Source organism: Ornithorhynchus anatinus, chromosome 18 (assembly GCF_004115215.2).
Source record: "Ornithorhynchus anatinus isolate Pmale09 chromosome 18, mOrnAna1.pri.v4, whole genome shotgun sequence".
Lineage (NCBI taxonomy): Eukaryota > Metazoa > Chordata > Mammalia > Monotremata > Ornithorhynchidae > Ornithorhynchus > Ornithorhynchus anatinus.
Window position 1 is genome coordinate 13,737,450 of NC_041745.1, and position 27,790 is coordinate 13,765,239.

Genomic DNA, 27,790 nt, shown 5'->3' on the forward strand with positions numbered 1-27,790 from the left:
CAGCTAAGGATGGAATATATATATTCCTTTGTTTGATTCTGCCTCCCATAGACGAGACTAGTAGAGTACTGGAAACTCTCCAGGTGTGATCCTGAAGGGGAATTGAGTACCCACTGAGTATAATACATGATTTTTGGAAAGCTACAGCAGACGTGTTCCCTCTTTATAAGGAGTTTGCACTGTTAGAGGAAGGAATTAGAATATTCATAAATGATCTGAATAAATAATTGACTGGAAAATTGATTGTAATATCTGTATTATATACAGAAAATTATTGTATATAGCTACATTTTGTATAGATACCTAAATGCGAGATATGGCGGTTGGATTGCTATGACTTCGAATCGAGGGAGGTAAAAAAAGCTTGTTGGAAGAGGTGGAATTTGGGGAGGGCTTTGAACACGGGGAAGCTGTGGTCTGTGGTTGCACAGGAGATTCACAGTTGATCAAACACAAATCCAAACCCTTTATGATCTTCTTAGAATCTTTTCAACTGTGAGAGTCCGTTGAGAGATTAACATTCAGCTATTATGGAACACAAATGGAATCTGTTTAGCCTGGTCAGGTTGTAATGCGTGGACAAATTATTTTTTTTTCTGAGTTTGGCCTTTCATTTGCTTTTCACTGATTAAAAAGGATATATTATGAGTCTGTTTGAGAGTATCTGAAGAGCTTGATTAAGGAAAGAGACGCTGGTAAGCAAAGGAGTTGGTTGATCTTGCAGAGTGCCTTAAAAAAAGACACTGCCGGCATACAGTGAAGACAGGCCCTGTTTCTAATAGAGAGAGCTGAGATGGAAAGCATCATTAAGTTCTCAGAGTCGTGAATCGTCTACCTAAGCGCTGTAGTGCTCCACGAAATTCCAACCTTTATCCTTAAGTAGGTTTTAGATTGCATTTTCACCAAATCATCTCATTATCATCAAAACAAACTCATGGCATTCTCTGTTCTGCCTTTCAATCTACAACATCCCATTTTCAGATTATTAGAGGTTTATTTAGACCCTGGACTCGAGTTGTATTCATTTCCCTTTTTCTTATTGGGTAATTTGGTTCTTCTGACAGTGACTTAAACATGGTTATTCATCATCTTTATCCGTCTTTCCCCTGCCATATCAATCAATTAGGGGTATTTAGTGAGCGATTACTGTGTGTGGAGCACTGTACTGCCAGATTGCTCTAAAATTTTTATGAAGGTTGGGACGCCTTTTAGTCCTCCAAAACAAGAGATTTCCTTAGAATTAGTAAATTCAAAATCCAAGCTGTCCCACAGGATGACCAGTATCAAGATGGTGGATCTCCCTTGACTCCTCCAGCTGCTACGTCCTCCCTGGATGTCTTGCCATAAACACAAGTCCTGTTTCCACCCTGAAGAGAAGCTCACCGGCAAACTTTTGCTCTGGGTAATGCTATGTCTCCCTGGGAAATTTAAAGCCCAGTGGCTGACTGGAAAAGAGAACGTAGCAAGGGACGCACCTCTCCAGTGGGATAGTTGTGCATGTTCGTGAGAGTGAGTGGGTGAGAGTGGGTGGGTGAAGAAGTGCTTTTGGAGGGTGAGGGGTCGAAGCAAGAAGAAGAGAATGAGGGAATTTAGTGGGTGTGATTTGATGAAGCAAATTATTTTCCCAGCGTGAAAATTTCAAAGGGCACCAACTTAAATTGAGAGAATAGTGATGACAACGGTCCTCAGGTTTTCGTTTGGGAGTGGCTGTGATTGGAAATAAAGACCAGGGGATTCCAGTGCTTAATTCTAGCTCTTGTCCCTAGTCATTTTAAATGGCTATATCCAGACAAATTTGTCCCTTTAGCAATGACAGCCATGAGAAAGGATACTCCTTGGAATGAAGAAGGCATTGGAAGTTATTAAATACGTCCCCCTCAACTTGTATTGGAGAAGAGGAACCAGTTTTCTTGTTCACTTCCCATTAAATCTCTCACATCACACTGGGCCCAAGTTTGGAGGATGCAGAGATGAGGAATAATTAATGAGGAAATAATTAAGAGATGAGGCCACAAGCTGCCAGTGACAGAATGCAAAGAGGTCAGAAGGAAAGTCTCATTAACCAAATCTCATAAAAACACTTCCTGCATCTCTGTGCTGCTATAAATACCTTCTAAAGCCCAAGAACTTGAATATTTAAACACCTTATTTTTCAAACTCCAACCACAATTAGATCATGTCTTAGACTAATTACTTGTCAAGTTAATTTCATTTCAATGAAATACTTCTTTGAATTGCAGTATTTGAGCAGAAAAATGAGTTAAATTTCTGATCCCTTGACATTTTCTCCATCAACACCACAACCTTTCTCCCTTTTCTCATTTATATTTGGCCCCAGATTGACTCTGACTCCGGGACTTTGCCTAATTCCACATCTGAATACATTTGTTCAACTGATTTAACTCCTTCAAAGGTCCCGAAAAATGGACAGAAACCCAAATCACAGAGGTCATTTAAATAGCACATGAAGTAGGTTCCACGCAAGGAGGGTGTCAAAATTTCAGAGGAAGCTAAATGAGAAGGTGTCCACTGTTTTCCATTTGAGGTACAGCAATAGTGCTGTCCTCAACCCACAGTAGTGCCCTTCCCACTGATGGAAAGGTCACTCTTTCCCTCTTACATAACCTTGGTGATCTCCTACTGCAACCCAACCTGCACACTTCACTCCTCTAACACCAACCCACTTTCAATACCTTGATCTCATCTCTCTCACCACTAACCCCTCACCCACGTCCTTGTGCCATGATATCCAACGGCTCACCATTCTCCCCACTTTGAAAATCCTCTTCAAGTTTTATCTCCTTCAAGAGGTCTTCCCTGATTAAGGCCTCATTCCCCTCCCTCCTCCATTGACAGTGCAGCCAAGTGTGTGTAACTCTTAAACACTTTGATACTCACCCCTTGATTTTATTTTAGTGTCTATATTCCCCATTGAATTGTAAGCTCCTTGAGGGAGGGAATCGTCTCTACCTATCCTATTGTACCATTCTCTCCCCAGTGATTAGTACAGTGCTCTGCACATAGTAGGCATCCATAATACCATTGCTTGAATTCACTTGCATCACAAGTCATTTTTGACCCCTTTGTCAGCTCTTTCGTCTTCAAATGATTTTCATCACCTTCAGTAGTGTTACTGAAGGTGCTCTAGATCAAGCTTTGGAATAGGCATATAGGAACCTTAAAAAGGGAAAAAGACAATTTCTGGCCCTTGGCAAGCTGCCAGTTCGGTGGAGAGAGAATCAGACATTGGGCATGAAAATCCAATTTGTTGGGTTGGAAGAATTTCAAAGAGAAAGATTGATAAAGGGAACAGATGTGTAGATGGGTGCTAAAGTGGCTAAATGATTGGGATAAATGGGCAGAGGGTAAAGAGTAATCAGGGTAGTCAGGGAAGGTGTGTCAAAGGAGAAGAGCTTTTAGACGAGGCACGAAGTAGAGGAGGGAAGGGATTCAGCAGAGCTGAGGAGAGAGCATCTTTAAGGTTGAAAGAGTGATTTATTCATTTATTATGGCATTCATTAAGCACTTACTACCATCACCAACATCATCAGTCGCATTATCGAGAGTTATCTTTGTGCAGAAGAATGTACTAAGCACTAAGAGTAAAATGCAACAGAGTTGTCAGACAAGTTCTCTGCTCACAATAAACGTACAGTCCAGAGATGAAGACAATAAATAAGTTATAATATATAGTGTATACTACGAGGAACTCTGGAGCACGTTAAGGAAAATGGGCATGCCGGACCATTTCATTGCATTGATACGGAACCTATATGCCAAACAGGAAGCTTCGATAAGAACAGAATATGGAGTAACAGATTGGTTTCCCGTTAGTAAGGGTGGAAGTTAAGAATGTATCTTATCGCCTTATCTGTTCATCCTTTATACCGAATCCATAATGAGAGAAGCCAGATTGGATGAGAACTAGCGGGGAGTAAATATTGGAAGAAGGAATACAAACAACCTTCGTTATGCTGATGATAGTACCCTACTAGCAGAAAGTGAAGAAGATTTGAAGGGCTTATTATTAAAAGTTAAGGAACAAAGCAGAAAGATGACATTTGAATGTCAAGAAAACAAAGATCATGACACCTGGAATTAAAACTTCCACATCTGTAGTGGAAGGAGAGAAGATTGAAATAGTTGACAACTTTTCTCTCCTGGGATCGGTAATCAATTATGAAGAAACTAATAGTCAAGAAATATGCTCAGTATTAATGTTAGGAAGACTTGCTATCAAGAGCCTAGGAAAATTCAGAAAATGTGCTGATGTAGCAATTGCCACAAAAATAGAAATTGTCAATTTTATGGTGTTTCCAGTGACAATATATGGACCAGAAAGCTGGACAGTAAAAAAACAGGTAGAAAGAATGTCGATTCTTTTGAAATGTGGTGTTGGAGAAGGCTTTTGGGAATACCATGGACTGCCCCAAAACAAATAGATTTTACGGCAAATTAAGTCATAGTGGTCTTTGGAAGGCCAAATGACTTAATTTAGATTAGCATATTTTGGACTCATAATCAGGAGGACTAATCTGTTCTCCATTTACACTCACTCCCTCAGTGAACTCATTCGCTCTCACGGCTTTGATTACCATCTCTACACAGATGACACACAGATCTACATCTCTGCCCCTGTCCTCTCCCCCTCCCTTCAGGCTCGCATCTCCTCCTGCCTCCGGGATGTCTCCACCTGGATGTCAGCCCGCCACCTAAAACTCAACATGAGCAAGACCGGGCTCCTCATCTTCCCTCCCAAGCCCGGTCCTCTCCCAGACTTCCCTATCACTGTGGATGGCACGACCATCCTTCCCGTATCTCAGGCCCGTGATCTCGGTGTCATCCTTGACTCGTCTCTCTCGTTCACCCCACGCATCCTATCCGTTACCGAGACCTGCCGGTCTCACCTTTACAATATCGCCAAGATCCGCCCTTTTCTCTCCACCCAAACGGCTACCTTACTGCTACGGGCTCTTGTTATATCCCGGCTAGACTACTGTGTCATTCTTCCCTCTGATCTCCCTTCCTCCTCTCTCACCCCGCTCCAGTCTATTCTTCACTCCGCTGCCCGGCTCATCTTCCTGCAGAAACGATCTGGGCATGTCACTCCCCTTCTTAAACACCTTCAGTGGTTGCCTATCGACCTCCGCTCCAAACAAAAACTCCTCACTCTAGGCTTCGAGGCTCTCCATCACCTTGCCCCTTCCTACCTCTCCTCCCTTCTCTCTTTCCACCGCCCACCCCGCTCGCTCCGCTCCTCTGCCGCCCACCTCCTCACCGTCCCTCGGTCTCGTCTATCTCATCATCGACCCCTGGGCCACGTCCTCCCGCGGTCCTGGAACGTCCTCCCTCCTCACCTCATACAATCTAATTCTCTTCCCCTCTTCAAATCCCTACTTAAAGCTCACCTCCTCCAAGACGCCTTCCCAGACTGAGCTCCCCCCTTTTTCCCTCTGCTCCCTCTACCCCCCTTCACCTCTCCGCAGCTAAACCCTCTTCTCCTCCCTTCCATCTCCTCCTCCCCCCCTTCCATCCCACCCCCTGAGCACTGTACTCATCTGCTCGACTGTATATATCTTTACCACCCTATTTATTTTGTTTAATGAGATGTACATCACCCTGATTCTATTTAGTTGCCATTGTTTTTACAAGATGTTCTTCCCCTTGACACTCTATTTATTGCCATTGTTCTTGTCTGCCTGTCTCCCCCGATTAGACTGTAAGCCCGTCAAACGGCAGGGACTGTCTCTATCTGTTGCCGACTTGTTCATTCCAAGCGCTTAGGCACATAGTAAGCGCTCAATAAATACTATTGAATGAATGAATGAAAGGAGGACTAATTCTCTGGAGAAAACACTAATGCCAGGAAAAGTCCAGGGAAAAGGTGGAAGAGCCAGACCAGCAGCTACATGGATAGAGACCATAACAACGATAACGGAAGTACCGTTAGATAGGTTCTGGAGAAAGTATATCCATGGAATTGCTATGAATCGGAACCGACTCGACGGCACATAATAATAATGATAATAATAATGCACAGACCGTTGTTGGACTCAGGATGGGGTAAATATCAAATGCCCAAAGGTCACCGAATTGAGTACAAAGACAATGAAGAAGGGAGAGAGAGCTGGGGAAAAAAGGGCTTAATCAGGGAAAGCCTCTTGGAGGATATGACCCTAATAAGATTTTGAAGGTGGTGAAAGTGATGGTCTGGCAAATTTGGAGAGGGAGAAAGTTCCAGGCTATGGGGAATGGTGTGGGAAATCAATCATATTTACTGAGCATCTACTGTGTGCCAAACACTGAACTTACTGTGTGCAGAGCACTCTCTTAAGCACTTGAGAGAGTGTAACATAACAGAGATGACTTACAAGTTCCCTGCCCATACGAGCTTACAGTCTAGAAGGGGAATAAATAAATTACAGATATGTACACAGGTGCTGTGGAACTGAGGGAGGGGGTGAAAAAAAGGCACAAATCCAAGTGCCAGGGTGATGCAGAAGAGAGTGGGAGAAAAGGAATTGAGAGCCTAGTTAGGGAAGGCCTCTTGGAGGAGATGTAGCTTGAAAAAGAGGGGTGACTGATTGTCTTTCCGACATAAAGAGGGAGGACGTTCCAAGCTAGAGGCAGGACAATAGCCAGAGGTTGGCGGCGAGATAGTCGAGGTCGACATATAGTCAGTAAGTAGGTCGACATTAGAGGCTGGGTTATAGTAGGAAATCAGGGAAGTAAGGTAGGAGGGAGCAAGATGATTATGTGTTTTAAAGCCGACAGTAAGGAGTTTCCGTTTGATACATAGGGGAATGGGCAACGACTGGAGGTTTTTAAGTGGCGAAGCCCGGACTGCATATTTCTATAGAAAAATGATCTGGCAACAGAGTGAAGAATGGGCTGTAGTGGGAAGAGACGTGAGACAGGGAGGTCAGTAAGGTGTCCGTCGCAGTAATCAAGGCAGGATTGGATAAGTGCTTGGATTAATATGATAGCAGTTTGGATGGAAAGGATAGAGCAGATTTTAGTGGTGTTGTGAAGGTTGAACGGAGAGGATACGGCGCAGACTGAATATGTGGGTTGCACAAGAGAGCTTGGATCAGCCTGATAGCAGATTGGAGATGTCAAGCACAGTTCTCAGTGCTGGGGTAGGAACAGTTCCTGACCCACAAGGGCATCACAGAATAAGTAGAGGGTAGCACGAAAGTACTGAGGGGCTTTGGAGAAGGTGAGGACCTGGGGAGAAGAAGATTGGAGGCCCCAGAGTCAAACACAGGACGTGACTGATCAACTTGGGTGGAGAGGAACGACTGAGCTGCAAAGCTAGTGAGAACAGGAGAGGCAGGTCTGAGAGACCACTGGCCCTCTGTTGTTTATCAACTTTCTCGTCACACCCCGCTCCAGCTTGCTTTCTTCACTTCTCTTATGCTAACATTTCCCTCATTACTTGTTTTCAACTTTCTGGTCTCCCATCGCTTGCTCACAGCCTTCCCCCTACCGGAACTCCCTGATCCTTTCAAATCCATCAGACCACGGTTCTGTCCACTTTACAAACCCTCCTAAAAATCCTTCCTCCTCCAAGAGGTTTCCTTCAATCAATTCCTCTTCTCCCCAGGCCTCCCCAGGTAAGAACCTCCCACCAAGTCCCTCAGTACTTTCATGCAACCTTTAAGCACCGACAGCCAGACGTAACATATTTAGGCATTAGGCAAATCATTATGATTTGCATGCTCTACTTTTTAAGCACTCGTTTATTCCGGTGTCCATTTTCCATTCTTTTCTTTCTCCTATCTGAAAATTATCTTTGCCTCCCTCAAGGTCCTTGAAGTCAAAAATCACGTCTTCTGCTTCAATTGTACTCTCCTAAGTATTTAGTTCAGTGGTCTGCTTCCATTAGAAGCTCAGTAACTGAAATTGCTCGACTTATAACAGCAATGATAATAATAATCAATCAGTGATATTTATTGAGCACTTACCTGTGCAGAGCACAGTACTAAGCACTTGGGAGAGTACAATACAAGAGAGTTAGCAGATATGTTCCCTGCCCAGACTAGAGTCTAGTATAAAAAAAAAATAACAACAATTATGTCTATATTTATAAAGGTTTAATTTTTCCAAATCGTTTTCACATCGATTACCTCTTGTTCTCATAACATCCACACGAGGTAGATATTACTGTCCCCTTTTCTTAGTTGAGGAAACTGAGCCCCTGTTATATAGGTCCGTGATTTTTTTCCACTCGGGCAGCATTAATTTTCCAGAGAAGGCAAACAGGATTAATCCCCATTTCACTAAAGAGGAAACTGAGGCACAGAAAAGTCAAGCGGTTCGTCTGAGGTCACACGGCAGGTAAGCAGCAGAGACAGAATTAGAACCCAGGTCCCCAACTCCTAGGCCTCCATTCCTTCTACTAGGCCATGCTGTACCTCCAATACAACTTTGTGTGAGGAGCCCCAGCAATGCAACGTTTTGGGGCTATGTTGCAGCGTATTTATTTTCACTACACTGCTCACACTGTGCTCCCTGTTGAGTTAAGTACATCCCCTGCCCCTCCTCATCCCGCCCTTCTCCTGCCCTCCTCCCCTGAGCCCTCCCCATACCCAGAACTTGACCCTCCCTCCTGTTTTCCTGACCATGCCCTGACTTTTCATTTTTTTTCTAACTTACTGCCGCTATGCCCAATCCTTCCCTGACTTACATGCCCCATACTCCTCCTTACCTACCTTAGGCCAATTTTAGGGGGAAGAAGCTGTTCAGGGTGGATGTGGGGAGGGCAAAAGACAGGGCAGAGGAGTTCTGAGTGATGGTAGAGTTGGCAGTGATGACAGAGGTGGCTGCTAAGAAAAAAAAATTACAAAAATGCAAACTTCTGGGCCATTTTGGGGACTAGGCTGTGGGTGAACGAAGGGGGCCTGGAGAGACTGAGGAGAGCAGGTTTAGGTGAGAGGAGTGGGGCAAGAAAGCTAAACTCAGAATGGAAAAGGGAGGAGCGAGGTGGGGTGGAGGTAGGAAGGGGCAGGAACCAGGGCAGAGAGGGATTTAATCATCTGCCATCTCATGAGCAGCGGGGCTTAGTGGAAAGAGCACGGACTTTGGAGTCAGAGGTCGGGGGTTCTACTAATAATAATAATGTTGGTATTTGTTAAGCGATAACTCTGTGCCAAGCACTGCTCTCAGCACTGGGGGAAATGTAAGGTAATCAGGTTGTCCCACATAGGGCTCACAGTCTTCATCCCCGTTTTACAGAAGAGGTAACTGAGGCACAGAGAAGTTAAGTGACTTGCCCAAGATCATCCAGCTGGCAAGCGGTGGAGCCAGGATTAGAACCTATGACCTCTGACTCCCAAGCCTGGGCCCTTTCCACTGAGCCACGCTGTGGCTGTGTGCTTAACAAATATCATCATTATTATTATTGTTATCTGTCACATCCACCAAGATCCCACACCTAGGAGTCAGAGGCCCTGAGTTCCAATCCCACCTCTGCCACTTGCCCATTGGGTGACCTTGGTCAAGTCATTTCATTTCCTCTGTGTATTAGCTTCCTCATTTCTAAAAAGGGGATGGCTCTCCATCATCTTGCCCCTTCCTACCTCTCCTCCCTTCTCTCTTTCTAACGCCCACCCCGCACGCTCCGCTCCTCTGTCGCCCACCTCCTCACCGTCCCTCGGTCTCACCTATCCCGTCGACCCCTGGGCCACGTCCTCCCGCGGTCCTGGAACGCCCTCCCTCCTCACCTCAGACAATCTAATTCTCTTCCCCTCTTCAAATCCCTACTTAAAGCTCACCTCCTCCAAGAGGCCTTCCCACACTGAGCTCCCCCCTTTTCCCTCTGCTCCCTCCAACCCCCCTTCACCTCTCCGCAGCTAAACCCTCTTCTCCCCCCTTTTCCTCTGCTCCTCCCCCTCTCCCATCCCACCCCCTCAGCACCGTAGTCGTCCGCTCATCCTATTTATTTTGTTTAATGAGATGTACATCACCCTGATTCTATTTATTTGTCATTGTTTTAATGAGATGTTCTTCCCCTTAACTCTATTTATTGCCACTGTTCTTGTCTGCCTGTCTCCCCCGATTAGACTGTAAGCCTGTCAAAGGGCAGGGACTGTCTCTATCTGTTGCCGATTTGTACATTCCAAGGCTTAGTACAGTGCTCTGCACATAGTAAGCGCTCAATAAATACTATTGAATGAATGAATAAACCCACTTTCCCCAAGACAAACAGATTAGACAAAGTCCTGGTCCCATGTTCGGCACAGAGTGCAAGAGGGACAGAGAACAGATACTGAATCTACATTTTACAGATGAGGAAACTGAGGCAGAGAGAAGTTAAGTGATTCACTCAAAGTTACACAGCAAAGAAATGAGAGAGCTAGAATTAGAAGCTGGTCTTGTGAATCCGAGGCCCATGACCTGACCACTAGGCACACTGCTTCTGATTTGTTACCTCAGCACCAGCCATTATTCATGCTTTCCTAGCCACCCCACCTCCCACGCATCATTCATGCCCCACCTCTAGACTCTAAGCTCATTGTGGGTGGGGAATATCCCTATTTATTCATTCAAAAGTATTTATTGAGCGCTTACTATGTGCAGAGCACTGTACTAAGCTCTTAGAACGTACAAATCGGTAACAGATAGAGACAGTCCCTGCCCTTTGATGGGCTTACAGTCTAATTATTGTTGCATTGTATTTTCCCAAGCGCTCGGCATAAAGTGATCAATAAATATGAATGAATGAACAGTCCATGTCACTGCTATTGTGGTTGTCCCTGGAGCCATCCCGCACATGCCACACACTGGGATGGGAACCAAGTAAATTGGCAAAATTCTTTGGGGCCTTTGATGACGCAAAACTAAACAGACGTATGCATAGTGTTATTGAGGCTGACCAGGATTAAATAGACATTTTCCTACGATGGAGCTCTTTCTTCTCATGACACAGGTGAATTTTTCCCATTCCCAGAGGCCCATTTCGGGCCCTCAAGGGGAAATCAACCAAATGGTATTCTGATGGCTCCCCAGTCTGACTTCCTGAGTCATGACAGAAGTTGACTGCCCTGGCTTCAGCTCACAACTAGCTCATGGTTTGGTTTGGTTCAGTGGGCTGGGTAAGCACAGAACAAACCAAAGAGCAGCCCCGAAAAGCCTCTACAGAACTTCCAGGCTGACATAAGTGACGTAAATGGCTTACTTAGCATCATGTCAAACACTAACCAGCTATTATGAGGAGAATTCGATCCGGTTCCCGGTGTAACTAGTCCATTCATACGACTTCAGTTCATCAGTCTGAGACGGTGAAGACAGATGATCTTTTTCTATGGTTTGCTCCCAAGTGCATCCAGAAGTTGACTAGATAAATTGGAACAGCACCAAGTTTTCTGCTTCATTCCACTGCAGAACAGGGTGGATTCTGAATATGGCATCTAGGGCAGCAGGCGGGGAGAGGAGCAGGCCTGGAGCAGAGTGGCTCAGTGGAAAGAGCACGGGTTTGGGAGTCAGAGGATGAGGGTTCTCATCCCGGCTCCTTCTCTTGTCTGCTGTGTGACCTCGGGCAAGCCGCTTAAATTCTCTCAACTGCAAAATGGGAATTAAGACTGCGAGCCCCACATGGGACAACCTGATTAGCCTGTAACTACCCCAGCGCTGAGAACAGTTCTTGGCACATAGTAAGCGCTTAACAAGCACCATTATTCTTATTAAAATCCATAATCATCAGGCATCAGACAAGTAATAGTATTTATTAAAGGATTACAATGTGCAGAACCTTGTACTAAGTACTTGGAAAGAATACACAAGAGGAAATTAGAAATGATTCCTCAAGCGTGCAGGGGCCGTAGCTTCTAGGGAAGGAGAAGAGGCAGAATTGTTGGTATAGAGTTCTTCAGACAAAAATGGAGTCAGCAGAGCACCAACCCCTTCACTATTTTGTAAGGGCCTAGTGCTTGGCTCAGTGGAAAAAGCCCGGGCTTGGGAGTCAGAGATCATGGGTTCTAATCCCGACTCCACCACTCGTCAGCTGTGTGACTTTGAGCAAGTCACTTCACTTCTCTGGGTCTCAGTTACCTCATCTATAAAATGGGGATTGAGACTGTGAGCCCCACGTGGGACAGGGACTGTGACCAACCCGACCTGCTTGTATCCATCCCAGCACTTAATACAGTACCTGGCACATAGTTAAGCGCTTAACAAATGTCATAATTATTATTAATTATTAGTGCTCAATTGACCAGTGAAGATTTGAACAAGAAAATTCATTCATTCATTCAATAGTATTTATTGAGTGCTTACTATGTGCAGAGCACTGTACTAAGCACTTGGAATAGACAAATCAGTAACAGATAGAGACAGTCCCTGCCCTTTGATGGGCTCACAGTCTAATCGGGGGAGACAGACAGACAAGAACAGTAGCAATAAATAGAATCAAGGGGATGAACAGCTCATTAAAACAATAGCAAATAAATAGAATCAGGGCGATGTACATTTCATTAACAAAATAAATAGGGTAATGAAAATATATACAGTTGAGCAGATGAGTACAGTGCTGAGGGGATGGGAAGGGAGAGGGGGAGGAGCAGAGGGAAAATGAAGTTTTCTAGAAATTGCAAACCAAGCTTTCAAAACCGAACTGGTCTGTTCATGAGAAATAGATCCTGGAAGTTCCCTGCCTCAGGGCTGGCTAGTTTGCTCTTAGTGAGCTGGTTTAGGATTCAGGATCGTGTTCCACAGATAGGAGGGGGAATGATACCCAATCTCCAGGTAAATTGTCCCAGCTCCTCCTTCCTTGCAAATCCCAGCTGAGGTTCCCACAGGCAGGGTTACTACCGATTGATCCATCGATCAATCAGTGGAATTTATTGAATACTTACTTTGTGCAGAGCACTGTACTAAGTGGTTGAGAGAGAATAGTACAACAGAGTTGACAGACACATTCCCTGTCCACTCCGAGATTATGCCTAGAGGGGGATTTTACAGTCTAGAAGGGGGACTATCCCAGATTCTTCCCCACTGCCCTTCCAGATGACTGAAACGGCCCTGACATCATCTTCTTGAGAAAAATGCGCTCTCAGGATTCATGTTTCACACACCTTCAGGCGGAAATCACTTTCCATTTTCATCTGGTTAAATCAAATCCCAATCTACTCTACAATTCTTGTCTTCCACAGAGAACCTCCGTTACCATAGCAACACTCTGGCGACTCTCTTCCTAATATCGCAGTACTGTAAAATTCAATGTCATCAGTCTCATCCACCCTAAATTACAGAGGGTGCTGATACTTTCTTCGATCTGGAATCTAGAGCCCCGAATTTAGGAATCACAGGGAGACGGATAGTGCATCACAATGTACTAAACTCTTGGAAAGTACAAAATTAACTGGTGGACTATTCCTGGCTCCCAGGGAGACTGCAACAGGAAAATGAAGGAAAAAGCGGGAAGGGAAGCAGGAATGAGTAACTGTCTCTTAGCTATGGTCAAGGGGTGCAAAACCCTACCTCTGATCCCCTGAAGAAAAATTGAACTCGTAAAGGATCATTGTCAATCAGGACCTGAATCAAGAAATCCCTTCCAACTATGCTCCTAAAATGTTACACCTATCCAGCCGTAGGTGGTGGGGTAGAAGTTTGGAATAAATCAAAGAATTGGAATTAAGGAATGCACGTCAAAATTGAAGCTTAAAGTTGGAAGCTTTAAAACATCTATCAAATACTTGCAGAGAACAACAGCTTGGCCTAGTGGAAAAAGCACGGACGTGGGAGTAAGAAGGATCAGTGTTCTAATACCCGCTCTCCCCACATGTCTGCTGTGTGACCTTGGGTAAATCACTCAACTTCTCTGTGCCTCGGTTACCTCATCTGTAACATGGAGTTTAAGACTGTGAGCTCCCTGAGGGTCAGGGACTGTGTCCAATCCAATTTGCTTGTATCCACTCCAGGGCTTAATACAGTGCTTGGCACATAATATGTGCTTAACAAATACTACAGTTATTATTACTGTTATTCAAAGACAATTTGGACCAAGTAAGGACGTCATGCATCACTGGAAACTAGATTCAAATCCCTGACCAGCAAAAGTTGCAGAAAAGCTGTACTTGCTTTGATAAGCAAACACTGAAGTCCCTCTGCTAAGCAGACCAAGGAGGGGATTTGATAGGTATTACCTCCTGTAGCAAGCATGGATAGGATTCCCTCAGGAAATAAATAATAATGTTGGTATTTGTTAAGCGCTTACTATGTGCAGAGCACTGTTCTAAGCACGGGGAGGGGGGATTTACAGGGTAATCAGGTTGTCCCACATGAGGCTCACAGTCTTAATCCCCATTTTCCAGATGAGGTAACTGAGGCACGGAGGAGTTAAGTGACTTGCCCACAGTCACCCAGCTGATCCCTCCTCTGCCACTTGTCTGCTTTGTGACCTTGGGCAAATCATTTCACTTCTCTATGTCTCAGTTCCCTCATCTGTAAAATGGGGATTGAGATGTGACCCCACGTGGGACAGGGACTATGCCCAACCCGATTTGCTTGATCTACCCTAGCGCTTAGTTCAGTGCCTGGTACATAATCAGTGCTTAACAAATGCCATGATGATGATTACTGTTATTAAGTGCTTATTACGGCGCTCTGGGTCAGGTGACCGATATACGCTACTGACTGATCGATTGGCAGAGCTACACCTGCTGAGGTGCAGACACAGTAGGTAGTCTCAGAAGCAGACTGGGGATTCGGGGTAGTGGAATACGAGCACTAGACCATGGAAAATCCTCTCCCCCCAGTGACTTCTGGCTGAGTGATTTTAAACTTCCCTTTCCATAGCTCACTACTTCTGTACAGTCTCCAAGCTCTGCATCTGTGTCCAAGAGGCCGACTAAGCCCTCTTTTCATCTTCTCTCACTCCTTCTGCACCTCCCTATCTTGCTTCCTTTATTCATTCCCCTCCCAGCCCCGCAGAATTTATGTCCATATCTGTCATTTATTTATATTAATACCTGTCTCCCCCGATAGACTGTAAACCCAGGGTGGGCAGGGAATGTGTCTGTTTATTGTTTTATTCTACTCTCCCACAATGACTCAGTTTCCTCAGAGGGAGACAACAATGCTTACTTGATCTGAAGGTAGGAAGGTATAGAAGATTAGTAAGCAAATTCTCCTTGAAAAGCATACCAAACTTCCCAGAGGACAAAAGTGATATTAATTTATTCTTCTACCTCACCAATTGTGCTTAATCCCACCTATATAATCACAGACCTGGAAAGTACCTCAAAGTGTGAGTTCCATGTGGGGACAGGGACTGTGTCTGACCTGATTAACTTACCTCAGCATTTATAACAGTGCTTGACACAGGGGAAGCATTTAAAAAATACAGGCATAATAATAATAATAAAACAGGCATAATAATAGCAAGCCTAGTCTATCTTCTTTTCTAAACCTCCTTGGACAGGGGAGAAACTATTCCAAAAACTTCCAATAATCTTTCCACACACCATTCACATATTCAGCATCCCGCAATGCCAGTAACTTTCCTCATGTAATGACAGATATTGGAATTATTAGAACATTTATCAGGGTAGGAACAAGATAATTAGATCTGACACACATTACCCCCCGACTGGACTGTAAGACCGTCAAAGGGCAAGGGACTATCTCTATCTGTTACCGATTTGTACATTCCAAGCGCTTAGTACAGTGCTCTGCACATAGTAAGCGCTCAATAAATACTATTGAGTGAATTGAATGAATGGCAAGCGGCAGAGCCGGGATTCCAACCCATGACCTCTGACTCCCAAGCCCGGGCTCTTTCCACTGAGCCACGCTGCTTCTCTGTCCTGTCCAAGGAGAGGTTTCCAACAAGTTGGTCCTCCCCATGCATATGGGTGTAGTTGAATTAATCAATCACTCAATCAATCAATGGTATTAACTGAGGGTTTATTCTGTTCAACAGATTTGGTAGACAAGTTCCCAGCCCACAGGCAGTTTACACTCCAGAGGCGGGGACAGGTATTAAAATAAGTGACGGATCGGTAGCTAAGTGCTCTGTGACTGAGGGTGGGGGAATATCAAGTGCTTAAAGGTACAGATCCAAGTCCGGAGACGATGCAGATGTGAAAGGGAGGAGGGTTGAGGGCTTCGTCCAGAAAGGCCTTTTGGAGGAGATGCGATTTTAATAAGGCTCAGATGGCAGGGCGCGTGATGGTCCGTCGTAAATAAAGGAGGAGGGAGTTCCAGGCCAGGGGGAGGATGGGGGCCAAAGGTTGGCAGTGAGATAGATGAGCTTGAGGTACAGTAAGTAGGTTGGTGCCGGAGAAGAGTATTGTGCTGACTAGGTTCTAGTAGGAAATCAGCAAAGTAAAATAGGAGGGGAGAAGGTGATGATTGAGTGCTTTCAAGCAAACAGAAAGGAGTTTCTGTTTGATACAGAGGTAGATGTGTAACCACTGGGGCCTTTTGAGGAATGAGGACTGTATCCAACTTAATTATTTTGTACGTATCCCAATGCTTAGTACAGTGCATGGTACATAGTAAGCACTTAAATACCCAAATTGTTATTAATCATTATTATTATTATCTCCTGCTCCCCAGATGGACTCTGTACAACTGAGGAGATAAGCCAAAAATGGGCAATTGCAGGAGAGGTGGGCAGGCCTCCAGGGATGGGATGCTGGGGGCAGAGTGGCGGGGTCGAGGTACTGGGTACCCTATGTTGGCACTGTGCCACGGCAATGCCAGTCCAACACATTGAAGGGCCAAGGCTGGAGCCAGGCCAGGTAGCCAGCCGTCACCTCCTCTCATCTTTCGCACCAGTCCGGTCCCATCTGGCCCATCCTGGGTCAGCCCGGCCTAGTCCAGCTCCGTCCTTCAGCCGCCATCTCACACCTGCCCCACTGCTCGGACTCTGAGCCCCTCCCTGGTCCCTGCACCCCACTCAACCCCACCTCCAGCCACTGGGATTCCTCCAGGCAAATAGGGATGCTGCCAGCTCCTCTCCACCCCATCCCGCACCACTGCCGGTCCCGCTGGCTGAGGTGGGGAGGGGAGAGGGATCCCCGGGTGGGTCCTTCTGAGCAGGTCCTTCCAGATGGGGCCCAGAGTCGTGCTCCATAGAGGAGGCCTCCCTGACAAGGGGTGAGCAGAATCGTAGGCCATGGCCCCAGGACCCACGGCCCTGTCCTCGGCAACTCTTCCTCAGTCACACTAAGCCGGGTCCAAGTGGGCCGGGCCAGCCGGTTCCAATACGCTCCACCTCCACTACGATCGTTCCCTCCTCGATATCTCGGGGCACCCGTCAGGCTGTGGGGAGAGAGCCTTTCCAGGAGCAGGGGAGATAGGTGGAAGCAGTTATGGGCCCCTGGTGCCTGCCTGCATCCACCTCCAGCCCCATTCCCACCCAAGCCCCTCTCGTGTTTGCCAGCAACACCCCCGACCCCAATGCCAATTTTGCCCTGGGTTAATTCTGTCCAACTCAGGATGCCATCACTTAATGTCTCATGCCTGGCGTAATCTCCGTGTCATGCTGTGTGCCTTCTTCGGTGACCATCACAGGGACTGGGTGGACAGGGGAGAATAGTCTAATGCTTGAGTGTACCGGTAACATGTATGTCATCACATGTTTTTTCTTTGGTGACTACCACACTGCCCGGCTGTACAGGTAAGAATGAGTCTACTTTCACGCCTGACTACGTGGAAGTCTTCTGAAACACATGGCAGCCCATTTAAGACTTTACATCTTCACCCAGGATTCTTGGAATGCATAATTTCACCCACGCTGATGGGAGATGCATCTCCTGGCCTTGTGGCTCAGCCTTGGAGGTTTTTTAGAAGTAAGAAGAATAACTGTGACACTTACCATTTCAAACACTAGAGTAGAAACAGTGGAATCAGATCAGACAAACTCTCTGCCGACATGGGGCTCACAATCAGTTCCCTCATCTGTAAAATGGGGATTAAGACTGTGAGCCCCACGTGGGACAACCTGATTCCCCTATGTCTACCCCAGCACTTAGAACAGTGCTCGGCACATAGTAAGCGCTTAACAAATACCAACATTATTATTATTATTATTATCCCCATTTTACAGCTGAGGAAACTGAGGCAGAGAAGTTGAGTGACTTGCCCAGCATCACATAGCAGACAAGTGCTTAGGGAAGCAGTGTGGCCTAGTGGAAAGAGCCCAGGCTTGGGAGTCAGAGGTTCTAATCCCGGCTCCGCCACTTATCAGCTGGGTGACTTGGGGCAAGTCGCTTCAGTTCTCTGTGCCTCAGCTTCCTCATCTGTAAAATGGGGATTAAGACTGGGAGCCCCACGTGGGATAACCTCATAACCTTGTATCAATCCCGGTGCTTAGAACAGTGCTTGGCACATAGTAAGCACTTGAAAAATACCATCATCATTCTTATTATTATTACAAGCAATGGCGTCGGCACATTAGAACCCAGGTGTCCTATTCCTGCTATCTGTCCCCTACACCTTGCCGTTTCCCTAAAGAAAGCAAGTCCTACATCGAAGCGGTGCAGACCACTCATTATTAGGCCCGCGCAGTGTATTTTCAGCTCATGGGAACAGAAAACTCAGCTTTGAGATTAAAGGACGCTTCTGGCCTGGCCTGAAACCATTTCAAGACTCAAATTCTCGGTGGCAGGAAACGGAGACTCCTTTTACTGTGCCACCTCAGTGTGGGGTGAAGGAATCATCCAGTTCTAAACAGATTAACTCTTCGCAGATCTACGAATGACTAAATGAAAAGGAGAAAAAAGAAAATCGTGTTTGAACCTGCCATCGCAATGTTTCATCTCAGGATTCTTTTAGCACGACCAGAGTGGTGGGGGGGAAACCCTGATTTTAATACACACTGGTAATGCCTAGTGAACTGAGTAATCATGCACTTTTTTACAGAATTGTATACCAGTCTTGCCTGCCTCTGACCCCTCGCTCACCTTCTTCCCCAGGATCGGGGTCTCCCTGACCAACCAACCCAAAATCTACTAGATTTCAGCCTTCCTCACTTTCCAAACCTTCCTAAAGTGCCACCTACTCCAAGAAGCCTTCCCTACTAAGTGTCAACACCCTGAATCTCATCAACACATCAGCTGCCTCTTGCACTAATGATAATAATAATTGTGGTATTTCTTAAGCACTTACTCTGTGCCAAGCACTGTACTAAGCTCTGGGATAGATACAAGATAAATATGTCCAATTTGGGGCTCGTAGCCTAAGTAGGAGGGAGAAAGGCATTGAATTCCCATTTTAAAATTGAGGGAACTGAGGCCCGGAGAAGTTAAGTGACGTGCCCAAGGTCACACAATAGGTACACGGGAGAGCCGGGATTAGAACCCAGCTCCTCTGATTCCCTGGTCCAAGCTCTTTCCACGAGGCCACTATCAGCATCAGTTATGCTTACAGATGTATATGAATACCCTAATTTTTAATATTAATAAGCTCACTCCTACTCTACTGCTTTATAATCACTTACAGTGCTCGTTAAGACCTTACTACGTACCAGACACTGTACTAAGCACTGGTATAAAAACGAAATAATCAGATTGGACACACTCCCTGTCCCCTATGGGGCCCACAGACTGACAGAGCCGGCCGATGAATCCCAACGTCTTTTCCTTTTTATTGCAGGTGATTACATCGTCATGACTATATATTTCGATTTAAGGCGAAGGATGGGATACTTCACGATTCAGACATACATTCCCTGCATATTGACAGTTGTCTTATCCTGGGTGTCCTTTTGGATTAAGAAAGACGCCACACCGGCAAGAACGGCATTAGGTAAGGACACGAGCGATTCTTTGTTTAATGTCGGCTTAGTACAAAACGGGCCCATCGGTGTGTGCAGGAGAGATTCGATTCAAAGTCAAATGGCTCGGTTTTATAGTCACCGACTGAAGGGACTCTAAGCACTTCATTAAAATATGATCCAATTAGTGTGAGGAGAGAAGAGGAAATCAGGCACTAAAAGGAAGTTTAGAGACTACTGGTTACTCCGGACTTTGGACTTAGAGCAGACGCCTGGGAGTCAGAAGACTTTGGCTTCTAATTCCCGCTCTAAAAGTCGCTTAATCCCCATTTTACAGAGGCAAAGAGAAGTGACTTGCCCAAGGTCACACAGTTACAAGTGACGGAGCTGGGATTAGAACCCAGGTCCTTCTGACCCCCAGGCCCTTGTCTACTCACTAGAGCTGTTGGGAAGGTGGAACCGACAGGATTTGGTGACAGAAGGAATATGTGGGTTGAAAGAGAGAGGCGAGTTGAAGATAAGGCCTAGGTTTGAGGTTGTGAGGCAGGGAGAATGGTGGAGTAACCTATAAGAATGTGAAAGTCTGGGGAAAGACAGATTTAGAGTGGGAAGATTAATTCTGTTTTGGACATAATAAGATTGAAGTACAGCTAAGTAGAGATGATCCAAAAACAATAGGAAATGTGAGACTGCAGAGAAGGAGAGAGATCAGGGCTGGAGATGTAGATTTTGGAATCGTCCTCGTAGAGATAGTTGTTGAAGCCATGGGAGTGAATGAGTTCTCCAAGGTAATAATAATAATGTTGGTATTTGTTAAGTGCTTACTATGTGCCGAGCACTGTTCTAAATGCTGGGGTAGATACAGGGTAATCAGGTTATCCCACGTGAGGCTCACCGTCTTCATCCCCATTTTACAGATGAGGTAACTGAGGCACAGAGAAATGAAGTGACTTGCCCACAGTCACACAGCTGACAAGCATCAGAGCCAGGATTTGAACCCACAACCTCTGACTCCCAAGCCCGGCCTCTTTCCACTGAGCCAAGCCGCTTTCCATAAAATGTTGGTATTTGTTAAGCGCTTACTACGTGCAGAGCACTGTTCTAAGTGCTGGGGTAGATCCAGGGTCATCAGGTTGTCCCACGTGCGGCTCACAGTCTTCATCCCCATTTTACAGATGAGGGAACTGAGGCCCAGAAAAGTGAAGTGGCTTGCCCACAGTCACACAGCTGACAGGTGGCAGAGCAGGGATTCGAACCCATGATCTCTGACTCCCAACCCCGGACTCTTTCGGCTGAGGTAGTGGAGTAGATGGAAAATAGAAGATGAACCGGAACTGAGCCTCGACAGTCTCCCCCAGTTAGAGGGTAAGAGGCAGAGGCAAGTCATTTCACTTCTCTGGGCCTCAGTTACCTCATCCGTAAAACGGGGATTAAGAGTGTTAGCCCCATGTGGGACAGGCAGTGTGTCCAACCTGATGAACTTATATCTACCTCAGCACTTAGAACACAGTGGCACATCAGAAGCGCTTAACAAGCACCGTGATTATTATTACTATTATTAGTTCCATCTGTCAGATTGGAAAAATAGCTTTCCCTCCAAACCTTAGTGGATAAAAAGGACAATGAAAGGGGTTTTGCTTTCTCCACAAAAAAAACCCAAAGTCAACATGTTTTTTGAGGTTTTTCAGGTTTTTTCAGGCTGTTGTTTCAGGTATATATCACTGATCTGCAGGAGTTCACTGAAGATGCTAAGCACGTAGAGATAGCAAAATAAGTGGACCCGTATTTAAATTTCAAAAGCGTATGGCAAGGTAATATACCCAAATGTTTTAAAAGTCAAAGTAATCATGGGACTGAAGGAAGTGTTATTTTTGTAGAAATGATCCTAAAAGGTAGGAAACAGGTATGATAGAAACAAGTCATTTATACAATGAAAATGAGTATAAAGTGGGAGGCTCTTAGTGATTTTTGTGCCAGGACATGATTTGCTTTTATTAATAAGAATAATAATTTTGATATTTGTTAAGCTATGTGCCAGGCACTATATTAAACGCTGGGGTAGATACAAGGTAATCAAGTTGGTCACAGTCCCTGTCCCATATGGGGCTCAAAATCTTAATCCCCATTTTACAGATGAGGTAACTAAGGCACAGAGAAGTGAAATGACTTGCCCAAGATCACACAGCAGACAAATGGCAGAGCCAGGATTAGAACCCAGGCCTTTCTGACTCCCAGGTCCATGCTCTAACCACTAGAACACACTGGGCAGTTTTCAGTGAAATCTCCAAGATTTCAGATGTCGCCATGATATTCTGATACTGAAATGTTATGGAGATGGGGTTGAAATGTTGGACCCTCTTCTCAAGGTGGCTGAGTGAAGGGCCTCAAAACGGCATTTAAATTCAACCAAGGTACAGTGTAAATTACTACACCGGTAGAAATATTCAGAAACTTTTCCTGTAACACAAGGGTTGTATTCTTGAAGAACTCTGTAGGATGGGAAAACCAAGGTTTAATAACACTAATAATAACCATTGATTTGATAGTAATGAATGGGTTATGGAGTAGAAGGTAGTGTCAATAATGTTAATAATAATAATAATAATAATGTTGGTATTGAGAAGCAGCGTGGCTCAGTGGAAAGAGCACGGGCTTTGGAGTCAGAGGTCATGGGTTCGTATCCCAGCTCTGCCACTTGTCAGCTGTGTGACTGTGGGCAAGTCACTTCACTTCTCTGTGCCCCAGTTACCTCATCTGTAAAATGGGGATTAAGACTGTGAGCCCCACGTGGGACATCCTGATTCCCCTGTGTCTAGCCCAGCGCTTAGAACAGTGCTCGGCACATAGTAAGCGCTTAACAAATACCAACATAAATACCAACATATTTGTTAAGCGCTTACTATGTGCAGAGCACTGTTCTAAGCGCTGGGGTAAACACAAGGAAATCAGGTTGTCCCATGTAGGGCTCACAGTCTTAATCCCCATTTTACAGATGAGGTAACTGAGGCACAGAGAAGTTAAGTGACTTGCCCACAGTCACACAGCTGACAAGTGGCGGAGCTGGGATTCGAACCCATGACCTCTGACTCCAAAGCCCTGGCTCTTTCCACTGAGCCATGCTGCTTCATGAATGACATTTTTTGACACAAATTCCTGTCATTTTTAGGGGCATCACTAACAGGATATTTTTCACCAGGGTCACTCATTATTAATGTTAGCCTTATTTTTAGTCTTAGTTGCAAAACTCAAAGAAACACCATGTCTTGTATAGTAAGGCTGAGGCAGAGGCTGGGAAGCTAAGCCTCTTGACCTATGCCACATGTGTATAACCATTTTTTCCTACAAAAAAGAAGAGAAGCAGCGTGGCTTAGTGGAAAGAGCATGGGCTTGGGAGTCGGAGGTCATGGGTTCCGATCCCGACTCCGCCACTTGTCGCTGTGTGACCTTGGGCAAGCTGCTTAATTTCTCTGTGCCTCAGTTACCTCATCTGTAAAATGGGGATAAAGAGTTGGACAACCTGATTAATTTGTGTCTATCCCAGCGCTCAGAACAGTGCTTGGCACATAGTAGGTGCTTAAATACCATAATAATTATTATTATTGTAATTATTTTAAAATCTACTTGTTCCAATTTGAGCTGTGCGTTATACTGGAACAGATTCATGCTGTGGTAAGAATGTTCCCTACTCCTTACAATGTCGGAACTGTGTAAGGGTTAGAGCTGGGCTGGGAAAAATCGAATTTACAGCTGCATGACGATACACTCTGAGCTGTTTTCCTCGTAACGCTCTGATCTCTCCTTTTCAGTGTCTTTCACTGGACCTTCCTCTGCCTCCTATCCCCTAACTGTGGGAGACAATCAAGGATCAGTTCTGGTTCATCTTCTATTCTCCATCTACTCCACTGCCTTGACAACTCATTTACTCCCACGGCTTCCACCACCATCTCTATGTGGACCATTCCGAAATCTACATGTCCAGCCTTGATCTCTCTCCTTCTCTGCAGTCTCACATTTCCTATTGCTTTTGGATCATCTCTTCTTAGTGATCACACTGACACTCACTTCAAACTTCAAATATTCAAAACAAACCTCATCTTCCCACCCAAAGTCAGTCTTTCCCCAGGCTTTCACATGACTGTAGATAACGCCACCACTGTCGCTAGGCATTATGCTGTCTTCAACTCATCGCTCATTTATTCCTTCATTCCTACGCTCGTATTTATTGAGCGCTTACTGTGTGCAGAGCACTAAGTACTTGGGAAAGTACAATACAGCAAGAGAGAGCAATCCCTGCCCACAGCAAGTTCACTGTCTGGAGGGGGGCGGGGGAATCCACATATTCATTCTGTCACCAAATCCCGTTGGTTTTCCCTTCCCAGCAACTCTAGTGATTAGACACGTGTCTGGAAGTCAAAAGGACCTGGGTTCTAATCCCAGCTCTGTCACTTGTCTTCTGGGTGACCTTGGGTAACTCTGTGCCTCAGTTACCACATCTGTAAAATGGGGAATAAGAACGTGAGCCACTGTGGGATAGGGACTAGGTTCAATTTGATTACCTTCTATCTACCCAACACAGTGCCTGGTACCTATCAAGTACTTAACCAATACCATAAAAAAGGTCTTAGTGCAGTGTTCTGCACACAGTAAGCACTCAATAAATGCCATTGATTGATTGATTTAAAGTACTAAGTAAGTTAGTTGCAGAGTCAATTGAATGGGTTTTGTTGGACCGTGGCAATTTAAGGATGTAAATTAAGTAGTTTATTTCAAGAATGTAACTGTAAATTCTTTTAGGTTTGCTAAATTTAATGGGAGAGTAGGTATTTTTTTTTCAGGTTGAGATTAGGGGTTAAAAAGGGGGTGACCGAGAGATGTGAGGGTGGGGAGGATTAAGAGGGGACAGGCTTCTAAGAGATAATAAGCCACCATTTTGCTTCTCTTCAGATCTGATTGCAAACTTCCTGGTCTTATGAAGTCCAAAGCAAGAACATACCTTAAAATTCCCCTCTAGACGGTTAAGCTCACTGTGGGCAGTCAACATGTCTACCCACTGTTGTACTGTGCTCTCCCAAGCGCTTAGTACAGTGCTCTGCAGGAACTTTTTAATAATTACCATTGATAGATTGATCCACCAAACCCCGCTCCCTCACCTTCCTACCTCCCTTTGGTCGCAAGCGACCAACTCTCCGTCCTGGATCCCTCACCACAGGAAGCTGCCTACGCTCCGATGCTCATATTGCAGAAACCAGTGGTTGAAATCTCAGCACCAGACTGTAATCTGTCATTTCAAATAAACTGTCTCCTGCTATAAATCTGCCCTTTCTTCTCCTCGACCATATAATAATAATGTTGGTATTTGTAAAGCACTTACTATGTGCAGAGAACTGTTCTAAGCGCTGGGGTGGATACAGGGTAATCAGGTTGTCCCACATGAGGCTCACAGTCTTAATCCCCATTTTACAGATGAGGTCACTGAGGCACAGAGAAGTGAAGTGACTTGCCCACAGTCACACAGCTGACAAGTGGCAGAGCCAGAATTCGAAACCAGGACCTCTGCCTCCCAAGCCCTTTCCACTGAGGCACGCTGCTTCTCTGGCCATATGACCTTTCCCGGTCAATTGCCCACTCCGAATATGCCAAACCATTGGTGGCTGCTTTACCTACCCGCCTCTGTTGTCCCCGATAGCCTTGCAAACTACTTGAACAAAACCGAAACCATCTGGCTCCCCGAAATTCTCCCTTCGCCTCTCCAACTCCCTCCTGCCCCTAGAGTAACTCTCACCATTCCCAGCCAATTTTAAAGAAGAACTCTCCCACCTGTTTTCCAAATCTACCTCACGTCTACCTGGGCCTCTTATCCCATCCCCACTCACCTTCTCCCATCCTTCTTCCTTCTCTAAATGTCATTGTCGATTGCTCACTCTCTGATGTCTCAACTCTTCCATAGATAACCTCACATTCTGCCATTTCCCCAATCTGTAATTTAAACACCTTTCTCACCTTCTAACCTCTAAGCTCTTTGTGTCTGGGGAGCTTGTCTACCAGTTGTACTGCACTCTCTTGAGTGATTAGTACAGTGCTCTGCACACAGTAAGCATCACTGATTGACTCCTCTCCTTTCCCCCAACTTCAAACATGTTCGAGGTTCTTCAGCTTAACCTTCTGGGACAGGGACTGTGTCCGCTCTGGTGATCTTGTATGTACCCCATTGCCGAGAACAGTGCTTGGCACATAGTAAATGCTAAACAAATACAATTATTCTTGCTATTATTATTTTCATTATTTTCATTATTGTAATTGCTATTACTAAGCACTGGGTTAGATTCAAGATAGGTTGGACACAGTCCCTGTGCCATAGGGGTTTCACAGTCTTAATAAAAGGGAAAACAGCTATTGAATCCCTGAAGCACAGGGATGTTAAATAACTTGTCCAACGGCAATGGCAGGCAGCGGCTGGATTAGAACCCAGTTCCTCCGACTCCCAGGCCCATGCTCTTTCCCCTAGGCCAAGCAGGAACTCCCTTCTCTTAGTAACACTCTCTAATCTTGGCTTCATTAACACAGTTGCTCCTGGATTTCCTCTTCCCTCTCTGGCTGCTTCCTCAGTCTCTTTTGGTGAATCTTCTTCCTTCCCAACACTCCTTAATAATAATAATAATGATGTTGGTGTTTGTTAAGCACTTACTATGTGCAGAGCACTGTTCTAAGCACTTGGGTAGATACGGGATAATGAGGTTGTCCCACGTGAGGCTCACAGTCATTTTACAGATGAGGTCACTGAGGCACAGAGAAGTTAAGTGACTTGCCCACAGTCACACAGCTGACAAGTGGCAGAGCTGGGATTCGAACCCTTGGCCTCTGGCTCCCAAGCCCGTGCTCTTTCCACTGAACCACGCTGTTTAACTGTGGGTGTCTCTCAAGTCATGATTCTGGATCACTTATTCTCACTTTCTACTCCTTTAGGGAGCTCATCCACTCCCATGGCTTCAGTTACCACCCCTCTGCAAATGACTCCCAGATCTCTCTCACTAGTCCTGACCTCTCTCTCCTTCATACATTAACTCTTGCTCTCAGGAAATCACCAAATGGATGTCCCACAGGCACCTTAAGCTCAAAATGTCTAAAACTAAACTCATCTTCCCTCAATCCTCTCCTTCACCTAACTTTACCACCACAGTTGACAAAACCACCATTGCCTCGCCTCTGAAGACAACAACTTTGGCATTACCCTAATTCTTCTCTCTCTCTTTCAATCTCACAATCAGTCTGTCATTAAATCCTGTTGGACTTGCCTCCCCTGGACTTCCCAAGTCCTTATCAAATCAAAAATCAATCAAAACGGCCACCTCTCTAGTCCAGGCATTCATATTATCCTGGCTATTCTCCATCAGCCTCTTCACAGGTCTCCCTGCCTTCAGCCTCTCCCCTCTCCAGCCTTTGCTTCATTCTTCCATTCCAATCTTCTTTCTAGAATGTTTTATGCCTATATGTTTCCAATCCTCAGAAGTCTTCAATCATGACGCACTCCATTCTGCATCAAACAGAAATAACTGACCATTGGTATTTAAGCACTCACTTCCTCTTCCCTCTCCACTCTCCTGTCTTATTTCACCCAAGACTATACTCTCCATCCCTCCCAAACTCATCTGTCCAGCACGCCTGGTTTCCAACTCCCCTGCCTCCAATCACTGCTCACAGGTGATAATGGAGAAGCTTCCTTTAGACTGAGAACCATTTAATAATAATGTTAATAATGTTGGTATTTGTTAAGCGCTTACTATTCATTCATTCAATTCATTCAATAGTATTTACTGAGCGCTTACTATGTGCAGAGCACTGTACTAAGCGTTTGGGATGAACAAGTCGGCAACAGATAGAGACAGTCCCTGCCATTTGACGGGCTTACAGTCTAATCGGGGGAGACAGACGGACGAGAACAATGGCAATAAATAGAGTCGAGGGGAAGAACATCTCGTAAAAACAATGGCGACTAAATAGAATCAAGGCGATGTACATTTCATTAACAAAATTAATAGGGTAATGAAAATATATACAGTTGAGCAGACG

At 45.3% G+C, this 27,790-nt stretch overlaps 1 protein-coding gene across 4 annotated transcripts in view; it reads left to right on the top strand.

The window, feature by feature from the left end:
* GABRG3 (gamma-aminobutyric acid type A receptor subunit gamma3) overlaps positions 1–27,790 on the top strand; it is a 437,607-nt gene that overhangs the window by 393,324 nt on the left and 16,493 nt on the right. For all 4 annotated transcript variants that reach the window (XM_029046704.2, XM_029046705.2, XM_039914661.1 and 1 more), the window contains one exon: positions 19,603–19,755. In XM_029046704.2, coding sequence (XP_028902537.1) covers positions 19,603–19,755 — 153 coding nt within the window. The remainder of the gene's footprint in view (positions 1–19,602; positions 19,756–27,790) is intronic.